The 20758-nt window shown below is 32.7% G+C and overlaps 4 protein-coding genes across 4 annotated transcripts; 2 read left to right on the top strand and 2 right to left on the bottom strand.

Annotated features, from left to right (window-relative positions):
• Nucleotides 1–2152: 2152 nt before the first annotated feature.
• LOC149494973 (F-box/FBD/LRR-repeat protein At1g78750-like) lies at nt 2153–3648 on the top strand. The gene is made up of 3 exons (XM_089724470.1): nt 2153–3052; nt 3122–3265; nt 3364–3648. The coding sequence occupies exons 1-3, from the start codon at nt 2153–2155 to the stop codon at nt 3646–3648; spliced, it is 1329 nt and encodes a 442-aa protein (XP_089580596.1).
• Nucleotides 3649–5825: 2177 nt separating this feature from the next.
• LOC149494972 (F-box/FBD/LRR-repeat protein At5g22660-like) lies at nt 5826–8366 on the top strand. The gene is made up of 2 exons (XM_089724469.1): nt 5826–6830; nt 7950–8366. Exons 1-2 carry the CDS (start codon nt 5826–5828, stop codon nt 8232–8234), a joined length of 1290 nt encoding a protein of 429 aa, XP_089580595.1. The 3' UTR covers nt 8235–8366.
• Nucleotides 8367–12371: 4005 nt separating this feature from the next.
• LOC149494971 (nucleic acid-binding protein) lies at nt 12372–16306 on the bottom strand. Its single transcript, XM_089724335.1, has 8 exons — nt 15538–16306; nt 14397–14442; nt 14201–14250; nt 13988–14029; nt 13507–13620; nt 13060–13138; nt 12891–12962; nt 12372–12807 (listed from the first exon to the last, which is right to left on the bottom strand). Exons 1-8 carry the CDS (start codon nt 16245–16247, stop codon nt 12760–12762), a joined length of 1161 nt encoding a protein of 386 aa, XP_089580461.1. The 5' UTR covers nt 16248–16306; the 3' UTR covers nt 12372–12759.
• A 1127-nt stretch (nt 16307–17433) lies between these two features.
• Nucleotides 17434–20335, bottom strand: LOC149494970 (pentatricopeptide repeat-containing protein At4g21705, mitochondrial-like). The gene is made up of 2 exons (XM_089723591.1): nt 19918–20335; nt 17434–18810 (listed from the first exon to the last, which is right to left on the bottom strand). The coding sequence occupies exons 1-2, from the start codon at nt 20179–20181 to the stop codon at nt 17554–17556; spliced, it is 1521 nt and encodes a 506-aa protein (XP_089579717.1). The 5' UTR covers nt 20182–20335; the 3' UTR covers nt 17434–17553.
• Nucleotides 20336–20758: the final 423 nt, after the last annotated feature.

Here is a 20758-nt window from a genome sequence, read left to right as displayed (position 1 = left end):
GAGGAATTCATTGTAAGGGGATCATCTCTCATTCTATTATTCTTGTACATAATTTTCTCTCTTCAAAATTTCAAGTATTCAAGAGTTGTGCCAAGATTCAAGGAAGCCATTTGGAGTCAATTGTTAACAAGTTCTTATTTCTAAACTCTTAATCTTGTTTATTTCTTTCATTATCCTTATTGATTATGGAATATTTATCAAGTATTGTTGAGTTTTATTTAAGTACTATGTGTAACTAAATTCTTATACTAGGGGTTTGATGTAGCTTAATCTCTTTTTCAATTTATGCAATTAGATTTATTTTTCCTTATTCAAGTTATGATTTATTGATGAACTTAATGCTTCTAGGCAGAATTTTTCCCTAGATTGATTTATTTCAATTATCACTATCGGAAGAAGGATCTTTGATAAGAAAATGTTAATAAAACACATGAGAATAATAACTTGATGCGGAAGCTATATGGTTTGACTCATGGGGGGTTTTTATGATTTATCAACCTTAAATTGTAAATTCATGAACAACTACATAACTTAATGATTTAATTCATATTTGATTGCGCTATTGGAAGATAGGTAACTAAATGGAATTAAAATAGCTAGCAATACATCGGAAGAGCTTGTTAGTGAATTCAGAGTTGTTTCCCCTACTTGAATAATTAAATTGATTAATGAACTAATGAAATAAATTGGAAAGACTTAAGTGAAATCAAAACCCCTAGTAGTTTTAAATCCTTGATTTCTTTAATCAATAATTGCTTGCTTGATCTCTTCTTATTCTCTTTTATTTGCTGAATTTAATTTCTATAAACAATTTCCTCATTTATCGTTTAAATAATAATAAGATAATATAATTTTGGTACTTGGTACACAATCCCTGTGGACACGATACTCTACTCACTTTATATTACTTGTAGCGATTTTCGTATACTTGCGAAAAATCATTGTCAAACACTTAATAAATATGGATAAAATTTTAAAAAATAATTAATATACTCTCAAAATTAAATGAATACTTAAATTGCAATAATGTAAAATGTTCATTTCTGGCTATTAAAGTGGAATAGATGGACTATTATTCTTTTACATTTTTTTCACTCGTTGGCTGTTACATGTCATATTTACACTAAAATCACTAAATGAATTGTGTCTCAATGAAAAAGTTATTGATGATTTAAATATTTCTTTATTGAAACTATTATTTCATTTTGTGGATTTTTCACAATGAAAATTATGTTTATTCTTTTGATTACGGAGAGATTTTTATCTTGCAACAAAAACACCAATGATATTATGGTTTTAATGCAATATTCTCTTTCTATGAAAGTATAATTAAATTTGCATATAGTTTTAATTTAATATCAAATTGGTAAATATTTTTTTGACATTGTCTTGCTATTAATAAATATTTGGTTGAATATAAAAAAAAAATGATCGGATTATATAAACAAAATACTGATAAAGTAAACTAGTAATTTTATAAATACTTAATTGTGTATTTAAGTAGAAAATTAATTAAATAATTGAATTTATATGGCAGATATTAATTCGATGTTTTAAATATCAGGAATAATGTTCAAATTTGGCTGCTAAATTTAAATTCAAGGGGAAAAAAGAGAGAGGCTAAAATTGATATTAATATATATATTTTAAAAAATTTAATTATTTCCTACTCTTATTTAGAAAACTATGATTAGAAACTGAATGGAGCAGCTCAGTGACAAATAGCACTTGTAGGGTTGATCACCATGACTTAAGTATTGAATTTGATTCTCACAATGCAAACTCTTATTGGGCCAGCCCTTTTTGTCTCTGAGGAGTAAAGATGAATTAGATTTGTGAACCGTTAAACGGACACCAACCTAAAAAGTGAACTATGATTGGTTTTTTAAATTTCAAACTTTGTGATGTTTTTGTAATATATATAAAATTTACAATAAGTAGAAATAACGTGATACGTTTCTACTTGACCTCAATCTCTTATATATACCTCCGTATATATACCTTATCCTACCTTGACCTAATCGCTTATATATCTGCTTGCTCCTTGTTTGAGTCCAATCTCTTATATATACCTTCCCAGAATCTATTACCTTCAATGGAAAATTAAACTTCAACAAGTTCCCAATCTACCATTGAAACCTTCTCGACCACCATGTCCGAAGATAAAATCAGTAGCTTACCTGATGAGCTTTTGCATCAAATAATCTCATATCTCCCAACCGCATCTGCTATAGAAGCAAGCATATTGTCAAAAAGATGGAGAAACATATGGACTTCTTCTCCTTCTGTTAGTTATTTAGATTTTAATGATGTTGATGCTTTAATGTCTGATTCTACTCAAGAACTTATTACGAAACAAATCCAATTTGGAAAATTCGTCAGCAAAATACTATTCAATGTTTCTTCGATTACTCCATGTACCAAAAGATTCCGCCTTAAACTTAACGGCGCTTGGTATAATTCCATGGAAATAGATCACTGGATTTTTTTTGCAATAACACATAAAGTTGAAGAGCTTGATCTTCACTTCCCTAAATGTACTGTGGTGCTTCCTGCAACCGCCTTTCGAAGCGAAACCTTAAGGATTTTGAAGCTTCATGGTCTTATTAGCTTCCAGATTAATGGTTCTGATATAGACTTACCAAATCTGAAGATTCTTCATCTAAACTCCATTCTACTTTTAAGTCATTTTATTATATCGAAGTTCTTATCAGGCAGTCCAGTTCTTGAAGAATTATTAATTTCTACCCATTGTTCACATATGTCGAGTTACTTTTATCTTCAATCTTCATCACTCAAACGCTTGATATTGGAGATTTGCTGTAATATAGTTGTTGATACCCCAAACCTTCAATTTCTTGAGCTCCACGATCAGATCTGGAAAGAAATTAAGTTTAAAAAGTTATGCTCATTGGTAAAAGCAATTGTTGATGTTTCTCAGTGCTACGACAATACCATTAAAGAGCTGGGTGAATATGGAGACAAGGTGTTTCGGCTTTTCAGACAATTGTCTAATGTTAAAACATTAAGCTTGTCTGCAAATACAATGGAGGTAATTAGGTTTTTCTCTTCCCTAATATTTGGATAAAGCTCACTTTTGTCAAACCATTTTCTTTTTCAGGCTCTCTTTTGCCCATCTTCTGAAGATCTTCCTCTTTTTCATAATCTGAACTATTTGGAGGTGACAGTTAGTGGAAATGGATGGATCATGCTGCCTCATATACTTGAATGCTCACCTAATTTGAAATTTGTCACGATCAATAAGGTCTGTTTAAATTGGACAATTATCTTCACTTATATGTTTTTTTAATTTGTTTGTCTAAGATAATTAATTTATGGTTACTTTCTTTCACTTTTGAACAGGATGATGAAGATCCAGGAAGTGAGATTGTTCCTCATGAGGTTATTGTTTGGTCAGAAAATGTGCCCAACTGTTTGTTCTCATCTCTTGAGATTCTTGAATTTAAAAGATTTGAAGGAAGCACAGTAGAGATGGAAGTGATAGAATATTTCTTGAAATATGGACAGGTATTGAAGCAAATTAGGTTTTCATCTTTTGATATTAGTTTTAAGGAAGAGTCATATGTTGTGGAGAAACTATTAATGTTCCTAATGGCCTCAAGCACATGCCAAATTATCATTTCTTGAACAGAACTAATTGGGTTACTTGTATAGAATTTGCTAGAAGAATACTTACGTCTTGCTTAATTATATGAGCATCAATAACTCATATTTATATCAAATTATTTGAATACTTATGTCATTGATACAGTAAGAGTCAAGAATCAAAGTTCAAATATGAATTGAACCATAACTTTCACTTTAGAGAGATATATTTAAATAAATCATAATTTCTCTATAAAAAGAAATATATATTATTAAATTGAACTTTGTTATTTAATGAAATATATTATTAAATTTTTAGTAATTTTGCTGAAAATTGTATATGTGAATCAAAATGGATAGAAGAAATTAGTAAAATTTATTAAATTCTTAAAAATCTATGAACTTTTTTAGTAGAGCAAATAAATCAAACAAATATACTCCCTCCATCCTATTTTGTTTACATAGTTTGACAAAACATGCATATTAAGAATTTATTCAATAAAAATTATTTTGTCCTTTTTTTTACCCTTAATTCATTGAAAATATTAATGACCATAAAGGTTATCATGGAAAAAATAATTATTTACATGTCTAATTTCAGAAACCTTCCAAATATTTTAGAACATCCAAAAAAAGAAAAAAAAAAAGCAAACAAAATGGGACGGAATAAATATAATACGTTAAGGAGACCGTTTGCCTTTTCTAACAAGAGTGTTTGCTTCGTTTTTCTCAGCTACAAATTTCTGATGAGGATAATGATGTTGTTGGTCTTGATACAGCTATGAGTCTCGTTCCTTTTTCCTCATCTTCTTTTTCTTTCAAGTCGCCTATAATGTTTTGTTTTGGAGATTATTTTGATCCCCATCCAAATAAAGAAAAAGGATATGAGAAATAAAGATTTGCTTAATTTTTAGTTTTGAAAAACATCTTTTAGTTATTAGTTTAAAAAATCCCAGAAAATTAAGTTGTATATGTAGAGAAACTTTGAAATCAAACCCATATTTTAAGACTTAAAGCCTTATAGGGATTGCATTTGCATATAATTAAATAAACCCAAATTAATTTTTTTTTAAAAAATAAGTCCAGATTTAATAAGAATATAAAAGAAACCACGGATGCAAAAAAGAAGCACACCCATAACAATTTAAAAAAAGAAAAAAAAGAAAAAGAATGACACTGTTTATGAGATAAATTTTGGAGAAAGAGACATTGTTCATGAGATCAAGTTTGGAGAGAGAAACCACGTTGGACATTTACCTAGCGAAGGAAATCAGTTTCATTCTGCTAAACGCAAGTGAATCCACGCTCTTTATTCTTTGCGTGACAGGGCTATAGCTATTGAAGGGTTTATTATTTTAAAATTTCAATAGAATTTCTACAAATTTCAAAAAGCCACTGAAAACGACGACCGTTTAAAGATAAAATTATGTATTAGATTCGTATACATAAAAAGAAAAGTGAATAGAAAAATCCATAATTTTTAATTATTGGTCTAGCCCTTATATTGGGAATGTAAATAACATATATTAATTTGCTGGTAGTTGGATAAAGTGAATAGAAAAACCCACAAACCCTAATTATTACTAGTAGTCCCTATATCGGGAACATAAATAACATTTATTAATTTGTTATTGGATGCTGAGGATTCGCTTTCTCTTTCACTTAAGTGCAAGTCCATTTTGATTCTTCAATATCAGTTGTCTTTGCAACAGTTTTTAGGTCTGTTTAGAGTACAATTGAAATAAGTAGTGATATTGATTGACATGTACAAAATGAATGGAAACACCCACTGACTTTAATTAATAGTGGTAACCCCTACATTGAGAATGTCTATCAAAGTTGAACGATATTTTATTAGTCTGTTGGTGGATGGATACTGAGAGAAAAGAGAAAACGAAATTCAAATTTTCATTCTCTTTCTGTAAGCCATATTTTAAAAGGGACAACTCAAATCTCTAAGCTATGACTTGCAAGAGTTAATAAGTCCAAAATGTAATTATTGTCAATGTTGACTTGATTAGAAAGGTTTGCAACTGATTGGAACAAAAGATTTACTACCCGATACAGGATCTCCCGATTTCCAATACCTAGCCCCAAGTTGAAAAAAGTTGAAACCGTCCCCAATTTGACATGCATGTTAGCCCTCACCATAGTATATATGTTAAATCTGAGCAACCCTTAAGCATGCAATTTCATTTTCTTACAGTTTCTAAACTCTAATGGAAAACTCAAATTCATTAAGACATCCATCTATTGCTAAAGCTTCCAAATTGAAAGCACAAAAACTTTGTGAGAAAGCAAATGAAGATATAATTAGTAGTTTGCCAGATGCTCTTCTTTCTCATATATTGTCATTTCTTCCAACCAAAAATGCTGTTGGAACCAGCATTCTGTCCAGAAGATGGAGATATTCCTGGACTTCGGTTCCTTGTTTAGATTTTGATTATGATGATAGCGAGATTGTTTCACAATCTGGATTCACTGGCTTAATTTATCGAATGCGTAGCATTTTGCAATTTGTAACATTTGTAGACAGTGTACTAATTCTCCGATCTTTTCCTTGTTTGAAAAGCCTCCGCCTTAACTTTGTTACTTCCTTTCATCTTACCCATGTAAGTATATGGATGTATGCTGCAATCAAGAATCGTATTGAGGAGCTTGATCTCCGTTTCTTTAGAATACCATTTAGGTTAACTCTACCAGCAACCCTTTTTCGCTCTCAATTCATTAGGATTTTGAAGCTTCATTGTGACGTTTGGATTGAGGTTCCTGCAACTGTATGCCTCCCAAGTCTCAAGGTCCTTCATCTCAAGTCTTTTAAGTGCATTCAAGAATCTATTATAATTAAGCTCTTATCTGGCTCCCCTGTTCTTGAAGAATTATCATTTGATAGGGATCCTTCTGATACTGTGAGTACCTTGCTCGTGCAGTCATCATCTCTAAAAAGTTTGATGATTTCTAATATAAGAGTTGAAGATGAAGTCATTGAAAAACGCTACGAGCTTATTATTGATGTGCCGAAACTTGAATTTCTTGAGCTGAAGGATCATGTGTCCGAAGAATATTATATAATGAATTTCTCCTCGCTAGTTAAGGCCGATGTTGATGTTAGTCAGAGCTATGCTTATACCAAGCATGTGATTGAATTTGGGAATAATGTTTTTCAGCTTATGAGACACATCTCTAATGTTAAAGCTTTAAGGTTATCTGCATCTACTTTGGAGGTAAAATATGTCTCTATATGTCCTTGTGTTTTTGTGTTTTTTGTATTGGGATTATGCTTATTTCTTGTTTTTTTGGTCATTTTTTGTATTGGGATATCTTTACATATTTCTTTCTCAGGCAATATCTTACACATCCCACGAAAGTTTTCCTTGTTTTCATTATTTGACCCATTTGGAGGTGACAGCAAGTAGAAATGGATGGTCTGTGTTGCTCAAAATACTCAGATGCTCACCTAACTTAGGTTCTCTCATACTCAAGCAGGTCAATTCAAATGACACTCATATAATTTATCACTTTATCTATGCTAATAATAGTCGATTATATAATTAAAATCAATCAACCCTGCTTTGTGTTTCAATAATAACATTACTATCAAAATACAATAATTATTGGTTCAATTTCTTACGTTAGAAGCAAAATGAGAAAGCTTGATGTCTAGGGCTGTAGATGACCTAAGCCGAGTAAAGCTTTTAGTGAGCTCAGGGCTTGATAAAGATATGCTCACGCTCGAGCTCGGCTCGTTTAAAATTAGCCAAGTCTAAGCTTAGCTCAATAATCATAAAGGAGCTAAGCTTAAGTTTGAGCTCAAAACTACCTGTTAAAAGGACGTGGTTTTAATGCAAGTTTAATTGATTTTTGAGTTAGCTCGTGAGCTTGGCTCAGCTCGCTAAATTAGCTCATGAACTTAGTTCAATAAAGCTGGCTTGAGCGATGCTTGAGTTTGAGTTTGACTCTTTTATTAAATGAGCTCAATAATTCCACTGAATAAGTGAGCTTTTATTAAACACTCTCTGTACCGCAGCTTATTAGCCGCCTATCTCATTTACAGCCCCATTGATGACATATCTCTTTATTTTTGTAACTAGGTTTATCAAAACAAATTTTTCTAGACCTATTTTTTGTGGAATCTAGAAATATTGCCTTATTGGAACTCAAGTGAAGAGTAACTTTTTTTCCCCTGGCAAATTGAATTAAAGGGACTTGGCTGACATATATTTAATGAAGCGGCTAGTGACAATTGATGGAAATAAACTATTATTATTTCTGGTATGTATTGAAGCTTTTTAATGTTATTATGTTGACGAACAAAGCTTCAATCAATCATCTTTTGCCAATAGGATGACGAAGACCTAGAAAGCGAGATAGTTCTTGATGATGCTATATTTGGGCAACAACCTTTGCCCCAATGTTTCTTCTCATCCCTTGAGAATCTTGAAATTCGAGGATTTCAAGGAAGTGTAATGGAGATGGAAGTGGCAGGATGTTTCCTGAAGAATGCAAAGGTATTGAAAGAAATTAGAATTACATCTTCTGCTGCTAGTTTTGAGGAAGAGTCGAAATTTCTGAAGAAGCTGATAATGTTTCCAAGAGCCTCAAGCATGTGCCAAGTTATATTTTCTTGAAATCTTTCCCTGAAACTTTTGCTTTGTAGATAGCACTCCAGGTGCTTGCTGATGGTAGAGGCATATTTAATATTTGCTTATGTTGTTTTCTGTGAGAGCAAACTTTCTGGACTCAAGTTCTCAGGATTTTGGTGCCTCCCTCTTTTTTGTTATCTTGTTGCATGGGATAAACTCTACTAGTTTATGGTCTTAATTTTTAATTTTTACTTCTCTCTTCTTAAGGTTTTGATGGCACTAATGGATATTTCGTTAAATTATCATTTCTTTTTTGTAGATATATAATTAATTGTTTTTGAACAAAAATTTATATAACATCATTCTCTTAAAATTGAAAAAAAAAATATAAAAAATGGGTGGATATATAACAATATATACATGAGTCAACTAGTAATTTTATAAATAGATAATTATTTATTTAAATAGAAATAATAAAATAATTGAATCTGTATGCAGGATCAGTTCAATATAAACTAATTTAATAATAAATCCATTTCCTCTCAAATCTATTTATATGTGGATTACAAATTAGAAAATAAACATGTAAATAATTCCATAGCCATAAAGGTGGAGGAAATGGAAAGATTGCAGAAAGCATAGAAAGCATATTAAAGCATAGCTTAACGGTAAGTACATATACGATCTGACAATAAATTCAAATTTAAATCTCCTCTAAGGAATTTAAATCTCCTCTAAGGAAGAGAATTGAATCCCCCGAAGAAGAAAATTGTATTATATACGACCTGACAATAGATTCAAATTTAAATCTCCATCAAGGAAGAGAATTGAATGCCCTCCGATTAAGAGAATTGTATTAAAAATAAGGAGTAGGAAACCCAAAAAATGTAAATTTAGAACTTTGTCTACAATTCCAAGAAAGATATGGGCAGGATGTTTTGTATGACAACGAGTAAGAGATCTTTTTGGATTAATTATGATTTTGTAACTATTTGATGTAAGTTTAGATATGATACAATATTAACTTTATGTCTAATAAAATTCAAATTTCAAATTGTTAAAGGGCTCATTGTAGCTTTATAAAAAGGTTCTGAGATTAACTATGAAAAATGAGAAAAACTATGAGTCCTTAACATACATTTATGCTCAGAAGTTTTTCTCCAAATATTTACTTGAAATAGAGAGAGACAAGTGAGTTATAGCTTTCAATGTTTCAATTTCAGCACCATCCATTTTTAAAGGCCAAAATTATGATTTTAAGTAATCAAATCGAAGACTTTCTTGAAAGCTCATGATTTGCGGGAGGTAGTAGAAAAAGATTACGAACCACCACAGCAAATATCAAATCCTACACTTGCTCAAATTAAGCAACAAATGAAGGAGGCTATGTTTCCAGGAAAGAATTCTCATCACTTTGCCCTGACAAGTACGAATCAAAAGTTGCTGCAGCTCAAGAATCTCATGATTTTGATTTGTCCAAATACTCTATCACAGAATTCATAGAAGCTTTGCAAGTTTAAGAGTAAAGATTATCCACGAGAAATCAAGTATCCACGGAAGAAGCTTTTCAAGCAAGAATCAAGCTTAAAGAGTCACCTGTTGTGAAATATCCTCCATATAGAATCTGTAAGAGAACCAGCCATGAAGAAAAAGATTGTTGGCATAACGTAAACCTACAATGCTTAATTAAATGCAAAAGGTTTGGGCAAATTTATACAACCCCTTCTCTTATTTACTCCATATTATCATCATCCACCCAATCTCCCACCTTCTTACTAGAGAATTATACTTTATGTTATTACATTCTCTATATTTACACTATTCCTCCCCCTTTTAGCCAGTCAGGAACCCCATGTGTACGTTTAAAGAAGGATATAACTCAAACATGATTCAAGAAGCAGGAGAAGAAGATGGTCTGTTTTGAAAGAAAAAAAAAATTAAAATGAGGGATACACCATAAAATTATAGAAAATTTTTGGAGAGAAGTGAAAGGAAAAAGTTGGAGAGAAGTGATCCATCAAAGATAATCAAAGTGTTGAAAAAAATTTACTCCATAAAGTACAACCAATTTCCATAAAGTCCAAGTAATTTTGCGAAATTGGAGAGATGGTGCTCCAAGATTATTGAGTTGAAATATTTTGCAAAAGTATGAAAGCTTGGAGTTTTAATTCAAAGTTTTAAGAGGAGAACGATAGAATGATAGAGTTAGAACTTTGTTTATAACTTTAAAAAAGATATGCATATGATTTTTTGTTTTATATAAGCAAGCGAGAGATGTTTTTGGATTAGTCGTAAATTTTGTAATTATTTAATGTACGTTTAAATTTGACAGTGATGTTAACTTTATGTTTAATCAAAATTCAAATTTAAAATTGTAAATGAGCTACATTGTAACCTTATAAAAGGCTCTTATATTAGCTATGAAAAAAAAGAGAAAAGCTATGAGTTCTTTAGAATCTTACGTACATTTTAAGTTGTTGGAGGGCTTGTCTCTATGACTATTTCTCTATTTATAGCCTTACTTGGAATATTCTAGAGCATATATATAATTTTTTTAAAAGCTTCTTCATGTACTTCTTCTAATGCAAGTATAGTGTAAACACTCACAAACCCAACCGTTAGAATGTGTAATCAGGAAATAAGGATGACGCTTGGCCAAAGATCTAAGCCTCGTTCAGGTTTACACTCTACAAATAGACTAAAAAATCACAGAAAAAGGTTTCAAATTGGTCTTCATCATATGCTGCTACTTTTTAATTTGAACCAAATTGGAAATGACTTAGCTGAAAATCCACTATACTCAAATGTTTGTAGTGCTGAGAATTGCGTATTTGTTATCAACAAACTTGCATGTATTATCAACCGTAACACCTCTTCTCAGCAAACCCAATAATGTTGGAAGTTCGAGAATGTTCATAGCTGCGTCCCTTTCCAAATTTATCATAGGAAACCGAACTATAAAAACCATTTTGGTTCGGTAACCATTGATCTCCACAAATCTTGTTTGGCTCCCATCTCATACAAGCCAATGAGAGCCCTCGTCTATTAGGGTATATGACCAAAATAATGTGTTTTGTGAAACTTCAAGAACATGAAAATGTATGAAGTGCAAGCAGATACAGTATTTGCTTAAAGTACAAGTGGGTTCAGCTGTAATGTTTTAATATACATACATATAATTTGGTTCACGTGTGTTGTATACATGTTGTATAAGATACATTGAATACACTCTTTTAATAATTTTTGTATACAAATGGGTTTCTAATTTCATAATTTTTGAATTTTCTAAGAATTCATCAATAAAAACAGCGTTAGATAGTTTTAGAATCAGCATTATTGGTCATAAAATCCCGTCTATTATTTTTCTTTTACTCTAAGCATAGCTTGGATTATGAAACACACTGGCATAAAAAAATTGTTCTTAGGGAATACGTGGCGTTTAATATATGAGCAATAAAAGAATAAGGTCCAAGCAGCAACTTTCAATATTGTTTGCCAATTTAAAAGCATGAAAATCTTTTAATATGCTATTTTTATACTTAAACATATAGTAAAAATAAAACTATTACGAATTTGAAATTAAAGATAAGACAAATTATCAATTTAATGGGATTTGGATGACGAAGGATTTTAATAAATTCATGAATTTCTTCTTCTCTGGCTGATATTCAATATTTAATTCTTGATTAGGATAGGACAGAACTCCTACAATAGGATTATAATTTCTAATTAATATATGATAATTTTTATAATAGGGCTCAATTTAATATAACCAATCAAATCAAACTGCCTCCATTTTCTTTTAAACTAATAAAATTAAAATATTAAGAAATATTTTTGTCATTTAGTATGGTTAATTAATCCATATTCACTAATACAACTATTAAAACAGCATCAACTATTAAAATAGCTAATAACTACTAAAACAGAAAATAAAAATCTAAAGTCTAATTCCATCCTTTGTAACTTCCTTCTTTGTATGATCTAGTGATTAATCTGAAGCATCCTCATATTAATTTCTATCTTTTTTTTTTTTCCCACAGGAGAAATTTGAAACCTCTGTAGATGCAACTCTCGTGTTCTTGCCATTTAGCTCATTAATTGTGGTTAGCTCAGAATGATTATCATTTTTTATTATGCTATAGAAGTACCAAAGAAGTTATTAGATTCTGAAATGGTCAATTGCTGCAAAGAAGAATCCAGGCACTAATCAGGATGAGGTCTATAATTCAGGAGAATGGACCTAACAAGCATTTGTTGATTTGAGGCCCAGATACAAAAATTTAGACAAGAATTGATACCCAGCTTTGTACAGTAACAGCACAAAAGCAATGTGAAACACGCTATTCCTATAGGATATGCAAAAACTTTAGTACATGATCCAAGTAACAAAAAGGAATTTTGAACCGAAAATATCATGCAGATCTGTCAAATTGAGTCATGATCATCTCAATAATACTGCTAGAGATGCCTCGGAAAGCTTCCTCCCGGCAAAGGTCTGAAAGCAACTTCTAAATAACAGAATGTGACAACCGCGACTGGTTTGATCTCGGCAATAGAACCAATAATATCACATAGCAATGTCTGGGTCCAACCTTCGTTGAATTGCGGCTGCAGCCTATAAATATAATTTTGTCTTTAATTGATAATCAAAATTATTAAGATTGAACTTCAAAAATAAATCAAACTTGCCATCGTTACCTCGAAGTTGCCGAGCTTGTACTGGTAAGCCATCTCTTCTTTCAGTTGGGCTTGTTCTTTCATTGCTTGGGCCTGGACATACAGGTTAGTGAAGGTGAGAAAATGCATTTTGCTTTATGCATACATACATTAGAAAAGAGCAGTCTATAATGAAAGAGTGAAAACTAACCATTCCGCCCTGCATAGAGTACTTTAAAGCTTCCACCTGTTGTTCCTTTTGCTTTTCTCGTTCTTGCAACAGTTCTAGCCTGTGTGATGAAAGTACTAACAGTTTTAGGTAAATAAAGTTGAAACAAACTTGAAAATTACTTGCAACTCATTTTTTAACTGAATTTTCACATTCAAAATGAAATAAGAACTTGAATTATTCAACCCTTTCTATGTATGAAATTCTAAATCAACTTAAGTTGCTTATTCATTGAGGTCTTTCTTGTAAAGATCAAGATTAGAATCAGTTTGGCATTTCAAAAACAAAATCATCTTAAGCTTGTTATTTTATTATAGAACTAGTCAAAAAAAGAAAGAAAAAAAAAAAAAAAAAGCCAAATGAACATTGTGTGTCACAACACAAAATTGAATGCCTCTACAACATTATATAGCAAGCACCATAACATACCGACGCTGTTCTTCATCATTGAAGATAGTACGCTCTTTTTGCAGGACCTTTTTGACACCTCTTTTCATTTCCCTTTCCATTTGCCGCTTGTAATAAGCATCAAGGTTGTAATACCTGAAACAAAAACCACAGATATAATTACCTTTATCATCAAGACATAACATGTAGTAACCCGTTAATGTATCTTGCTCTGGATTTTATTGATTTTCATGCAACAATAATGAAAAATGCGTGCAAGCTCGTGTGACAGGGAAGAGAAGAGGGGGGGAGGGTCTAAAAGGGAATCAGAATAGCATCAATCACATGGAACACTTCATCCTACAGTATGTATACTCCAATACAGTAACACTTACTAGGGGTTTTAATAAAAATTTCACCGCATTAAAAGATCAATAGATTACTTGAATAAGTTTAAAGAATGACCCGAAAAAAGATGGATGTTAACAAAAACCAGAATAACCGAACAACATAAATGCCTTACTTTTTAGATGGAAAGGTTGCAGTGTTGTGGTCCTCCATGAATCTGTACAATTATAAACCACTAATTATGACAGCATTCAAACATACTCGATGAATCAAGATGAAAAGAGTTTGTTTTTGAAGTTGTATTTAAGTATGCTAGTATAATAAAAATTCCATGAATTCCTTATCTGATGAGAAATCTGCAAGCAACTCAACAGTTTTATGCACTTACTCTTTGAACATTTGCTTCTCTTCCCAATTAGCCAGACTTTCTAAGTTCACCTGTGAATGAAAAATACACATAAAACATGAGCAAACTCCCAGAATAATTAGGACAATTATAAAAAGATTAAAAGATCTAAGTATCTAACAGCATTCCAATTTAAAAGTTAAATGCAGTAATTAGAAGAAGAAATCAAATTAAAAACCTGTTTCACTTCTGCTAACCATGCAGTAAACTCTGGTCTCTTATTCCTGCCAACAAGAACAGGAATTATTCTACAAAAGCAAAAATAACTCAAGTAAAAAGCTTATCAGATTGACCAATTGAAATATTAATTATGAAAAGCAATCAGCATGACATAATATTCGGTGACTTATTTAATTTTTAGATCACAAATTGACAAATTGACATAAGAAATTGAAACAGAAGTAAGACAAGCTTAAAAATCAGTTAAATTTCGAAGATCAAATGAATCGGAAAAAAAGATTAAAATTTGTCATGAAACAAGAATATGAGTCATGGGAGCATGCATAACATGTAGGATTATCACGACCAACCACTCATAATTCCATAAAAGTGGCATCTCCAGTCAGTCATTCTAAATCAATATTAAACAAAATGTGACACTAGACAACAACATCAATTTGACAGCACATACAATTGTTCCCAAATGGATTGCTTATATATTGGAGAACATAAGAAAGAGAAATCTACAAATCAAGCTAATTAAACATCCAATAAGGCACATAACCATCCCTTTTCCTCCTCATAAAGATGTCAGAATTTGTTGTTTTAGTTGTGCCATGCAAACAGCAAAATACTCCGCTCAATTACAACAACAGCAAACCATATGCCTCATACTCAATAGTCACATCTCTAATAACGAAGTGCTTGCTCATTGAAAAGACAACAACACAAAGAGACGGAGTCTTTTTACTTTAAGATTCACTGATCTGATATCCTTTTTAAGTACTCAGCAATCAAACACATTCTTTCATCTAAAATATAAGACACAGGAAACGTAAAAAGTACTAGAAGTTCATCTTTCTCAGTACCAAAACAGATGACTAAGACTTCACCTGCATTTCTTTTCCTACAGTTTCACACTCAAAAACATTGAATTCCTATATGCCCAAATATCCTCATTATACAAATAAAGGATATCATCTCTATGCAGATAACCATAAAACAGGGGAAAAAAATCCTTCCTTTTCCCACAATTTCTTATCACAGCAGCCAAACAAAATGTAAAATTTCCATTACGCATTGAAAACACAAAATAGACTTAAGAAAAGAAATCCATGGAGTAAACTCTGAAGCTTAAATTCTGATACAAATAAACATACCACATGTCAGTTTCTCTGATAATCCCATATTTTCCCCATGAATTAGTAACTGCGCCCTTTTTCCCTTTCTCCAACTTATCCTTCTTTCTCTTTTCTTTCTCTTTCTTCCTCTTCTCTTCCTTCTCTTTTCTTCTCCTCTTCTTTTCTTTCTCTTTCTTCCTCCTTTTCCTCTCCCTCTCCTCTTCCCTCTCTCGCCTCCTCCTCCTTTCCCTCCTCTTCCTCCGTCGCCTCTCCTCTTCACTCTCGCTCTCACTCTCACTTTCCTCCGTACTCGAATCCGACTCCGAATGCTCAGATTCTTTAATACCAGAATCTGAACCCGAATCGTAGCTCCTACTACGTCGTTTTCGCGACCTTGGCCTCCTCCTCTTACTCCTTCGTCTCTCCTCTTCACTCTCACTTTCCTCATCGGACTCTGAATGCTCCGATTCTTCACTATCCGAATCCGATCCCGAACTGTAGCTTCTATTATGTCGTTTTCGCGATCGTACCTTTCCCTTATCGCCTTTGCTTCTTTTTCTATCTTCCTCTTCTTCTTCCAATTCAGATTCAGAGCGTTTATCTACCGTTTTCCCTCTTTTGTGTTTACCGCGGTTTCTATTTTCTGAATCGGAATCAACGTTGGCATTTTCTAGAGCTTTGCCTTCAGACTTTTTGTGTTCGTCTATTTCGTCTATGTCTGAAACAGAACCGCTTCGATCTTTGGCCATTTTTATCTTTCTTTCTTACTGCGATTACCATTGTGAGAGGCTTATTTATTAGTAGTAGTTTGTATTCTGGTTTAGCTTTGTTTGGATGCTGGGAAAGCTGTGGAAAGCGGACAATACTATATAAATGGGCCGAACATTGGGCCTAATCAGTAACCCCACTCGTATTCCAATAAGGAGATTATTGAGTCAGATGGGCTCATGGTTATTTTGGAAATAAGATGCTGTATTATTTTAATTCAAAAATGCACGTATAAAACAAGAACCGCCATAGTATCAAACTCCAATTTCTACTTGGATGAAGGGTGATCATCTTATCGACAAATCCGGATTCGATATGTAAAAGATGTATCTTTCTTCTTTCCAAGAAAATCCAAATCCAAGCAGTAAAAGATCTTCCTTTGTTTCCAACAAAGTACTTGCTCTATATATAAGAGCCATTCCAATATGCGGAAACGAACCCAATCAATCTCTCTGTTTCTTTGCTCTGTTTTCATCTGCTCTGTGTTCCCTATTCAATGGCGGCTTACCGAGACAACTCTCTACTCCGCGATGAGATTTTGGGCTCCGTCAACAACATGACCGAAGAAAAATCAGTTTCTTTCACTCCCATGAAGACTTATGCAAGGAGGAGGAAGATATCAAGAACAGAGAAAGAAGAGCCTGCGACTGAAACTGATCACATTTGCTCTTCAAGTTGTTTGAAGGATGATCTGGCTCATAATATCTGCTCTTCAAAGTTTCTGCAGCAAAATCTTCCGCATAATATCTGCTCTCGATTGTTTCTGCGGCGTAATCTACCACATAATATTTGCTTTTCAGCGATCCCCATGAAAGAGTAGACTTAATTGTTGCTTGTTTTCTTTTCTTTTTTTGTAAGGCGAAAGATTTTGATGTGTTAAACTGTTAGGTAGTTATTAGTATTTTAATAGAAATTGTTTAGGCTCAATTGTTGCATTTTTTCTTTTCTTTTTTTGGAAAGGCAAAGATTTTGATTTCTTAAACTGTCATGTAGTTACTGGTTTTTTAATAGAAACTGTTATTTTGGGATATTATTATTGCTTCAATATCATCTATATATGATTCTGAATTTTAATCATCAAGTTCAAGTTCAATCACAAGATCTAAATCTTAGTTAGGTTAATATTTGAGTTATTTTCTTTAATTAGGTTAATCTAGGGTTTTAAACTGATTAAGAAATATTATTTTTCATTACTCTTGCTTTGAAAAATAATTGCAGAAGGTACAAAGCTAATAATAGTTAAAATACAAACTTCAGGTTGACTTGCAAGAATTAAGAAAAACGACCCTAGACCACTAAACATTCTTCCTGTCTTGAGCCAAGAATCGTCTTTGTTTCCTCATCTATATCTATTTTATCAGCCTTCATGCTCTCCAAAAGCCCATCCACCTCCTTCCCACCTCTGATATAAGCTTTGATCAACGTACGATACATTTCCCTGTTTTTCTGGACCACAGTTTCCAATGAACTCACAAATGCTTCTACCTCTTCAACATCACCGTTATCACCAAGCCAACTCAATATGACAGAAATCAAATTAGGTTTAGGTCTCCACCCCTTATTTTCTGACGCTACATTCACAGCTTCCTTCATGCATTGAAAAGCTTTTTCCATATTTTGCTTATTCACATATCCTTCTGCCATAATAGACCAACTATTTGGTGTTACAGTCTTCTGTCTTTTCCCTATATCTCGAAGCATTGCCTCAGCCTTTTCAATTAATCCTTTTTGACAATACCCAATAAGGAGAACATTTGGAACTCGGGAATCATAAGTTTCGCAAGATGACTCCCACTCTTGCAGCAATTTCTCTGCTTCTTCAAACTCCCCAAGCTTGACTAGAGAACCTAACATGGTTATATAATCTCTGTTGAATTGCTTCTGACACTTGGCTTTTGAAAGTCCCCATAACCTTATTATCTCATCTTTATTGCCCAAACTTGCATAAAGTGAAATCAAATGATTGTAGCCTAGTGCATTCGCATTTTTATTCACTTCCTCTTCACATTTCTTCAAGCATGCAAGTGCCTTCTCTTTTAAACCTGCTTTTATGTAAATACTGGCTGCTGTTGAATAAGTTATCCAATCCATGGATATATGAGGTTGGTTCTCCATTTCTTCTAAAATTTTATCCACGGCACCTAGGTCAGATCTTGCTGCAAATGAGCTCATACAAATTCTGTAGCTGAAAATGTTAGGGGTGACACCATTCTCCTTCATCTCTAAAAGCACATCAGGAACTTTTTCTGGCTGGCCAGTGTTTGCGTAGAGAGACATGAGGTCATTGTAGTTAAGAGAAGTGGATGCAAAACCCAATTCCTTCATCTTTTGCATATGGTCAAGGGACTTTTCAACAAGACCTTCTCTGACATAACAATTTAGAAGAGCGCCATAGGTTTTGTCAACTTTATCTTTGTCATCCAAGTTCCGGAAGTAGCTCTCTGCAGATTCCAGCCCACGAACTCTGCCAATCAGATCCAACTGCACAGCATGATCAGATGGGGACAATGTGTTGATTCCCTTGCCACTCATCCACTCAGCAACCTGCACAATCCAGAATTCCAGACCAAAATATTAGGAAATGGGGAACCTTTAAACACCAAATAGCATCTCTACTACACAGATTTGCAGACTTTATAGGGTGTGCCAATGAATCTTTAATTTTCATGTCCTGAAACAAACAAGCAAAAAAGCTTTTGCAGAGTGACTTTGAAGTTTTTCATTTCCTCATTTTTGAGAGTATCGAAGAAAGGTGTGGCATGCTGAAGCCTCAAAGAGGCATTCTGCAATCAGACAAAAAACACAAAAATCCTTAAACATTTAGGAAGCGGCATGCAAAAGCACAGGACAGGTCAACTGCATCCTACAAATGGAACATATTTCAGATAGACACCCTCTTGGTGATGTTGTTTTCTCCAATAACTGCAAAAATAGTTAATCCATCTGTCAAACCTTTTTTTCTGTATCTGAATGGAAGGAAAACGACAAGGCTGCTTAAAGAGAAAATGTTGAAGGAACAGATCCCCTTCCATGACCCACTTCAGTGAGCTAATAACTGGGTCGTTGCCTTTTTCACAAAAACATAAGGCACATAAGTTCTAATTGCTAGCGAATTTCAACTACTTTAACTACCATCTTATGTTTGATATATCAAAATTCTTATTGATTTACGCAGCTTTCTCTTCTTTTCCAGATTTAATTTGAATTTTAAATATGATTCATGTTTAAAAAGCTAGAAACTGATATAACATAAATGCATTACCATTATAAAACTTCCAAAAGACATGGAATTTTTTAAAAAAAATTAATTTTTACTAATAAACGGGATTCATTTTCACTTCAACAACTAGTTCATTAAACTTTAATTACTGTCATCTTTATGTACAAACTAAATAAACTAGAGCCAAGAAAACTATTCCACTTGCAGCAATTACTCGATTGATCCATTTATTAGAAAACATAACCAGCATTACTAGCCACAACTTTTTTTTTTCTTATTTGTGTTTATCTAACCTAAAACAATTTGCTCAATTTGAACTAACCCAGCTAATATTTCCCTACAACCACACTAAGCATCCCTCCTGGAACATTTTCCCAAAATGAAGAATAGAAAAACAACAAACGAAAAAAAAAAAATCAAAACTTGCTTGCCTCAAGAGCTTGCCCATAGCGTTTGCGGGCACGGAGGCTTCTGATAGCTCTTTGGAGGTTAAAGTTTTTGGCCTTGTTGCCTTCTTCAACCCATTTATCAAGAACTGGAGTTAAACTAATCTTTGGGTCACCAAGGGGACTGATTCTTGAAAGTAGGTCGCTTTTTACTGTTTTTGATTTGCTGTGGTATGTTCTCGTCAGGATTGCATCTGCCGTGAGGCTCTGTGTTCTCTTCAAGATTGCCAAGAATCTCATTGATGCCATTCAGGAAAGATTAGATTTCAATAAGAGCGTGGGGTTATAGCCTTTTAGAGCTTTGGTTATACTCCTGAGAGGTGGTGCTTGGGATTAGGGTTTTGATGGGGTTTAAGGTGAGGGAAACTTTTTTTTTCTTTTTTTACTTTTTCCAGTGAGAGAAGGTGAGAACAGAGACTTCTGTTAATTAGTCTGTTTGGGTTAGGCTGACTGCAGGCTATTTAGATTTGGACTGGGCCTGTGTTTTGAGTAACTTCAAAAGAAAATAGGAGAACTTGTATTTTCCATACTTCAATCTACAATCCAATTATAATTACTTCAATCTACAATCCAAGTATAATTTTGTTCTTTTTTTTTTTTTAAATTAACTACGATTCTCCATCTTCAGTTCGAGATGATATTCAAATAAAATTCTTCTAAATCTCAAGAGTACAGCTCTAAATCAAGATTTTACATTTTTTTCTTGATCCATTCTAATCTAACGTTATTCAATGTAATTTTTGTTCATAAAATGCAATAGTAGTATATTACTATTGGATTAAGAAAAAATTGTCAAAAAAATTCAATTAATGATAAGGTATATATG

Source organism: Jatropha curcas, chromosome 7, assembly GCF_041381405.1.
Source record: "Jatropha curcas cultivar XTBG-Jc1 chromosome 7, XTBG_Jcur_1.0, whole genome shotgun sequence".
NCBI lineage: Eukaryota > Viridiplantae > Streptophyta > Magnoliopsida > Malpighiales > Euphorbiaceae > Jatropha > Jatropha curcas.
The sequence above is the reverse complement of the archived record's forward strand: the minus strand, read 5'-3'. Positions and strand labels throughout refer to the sequence as shown.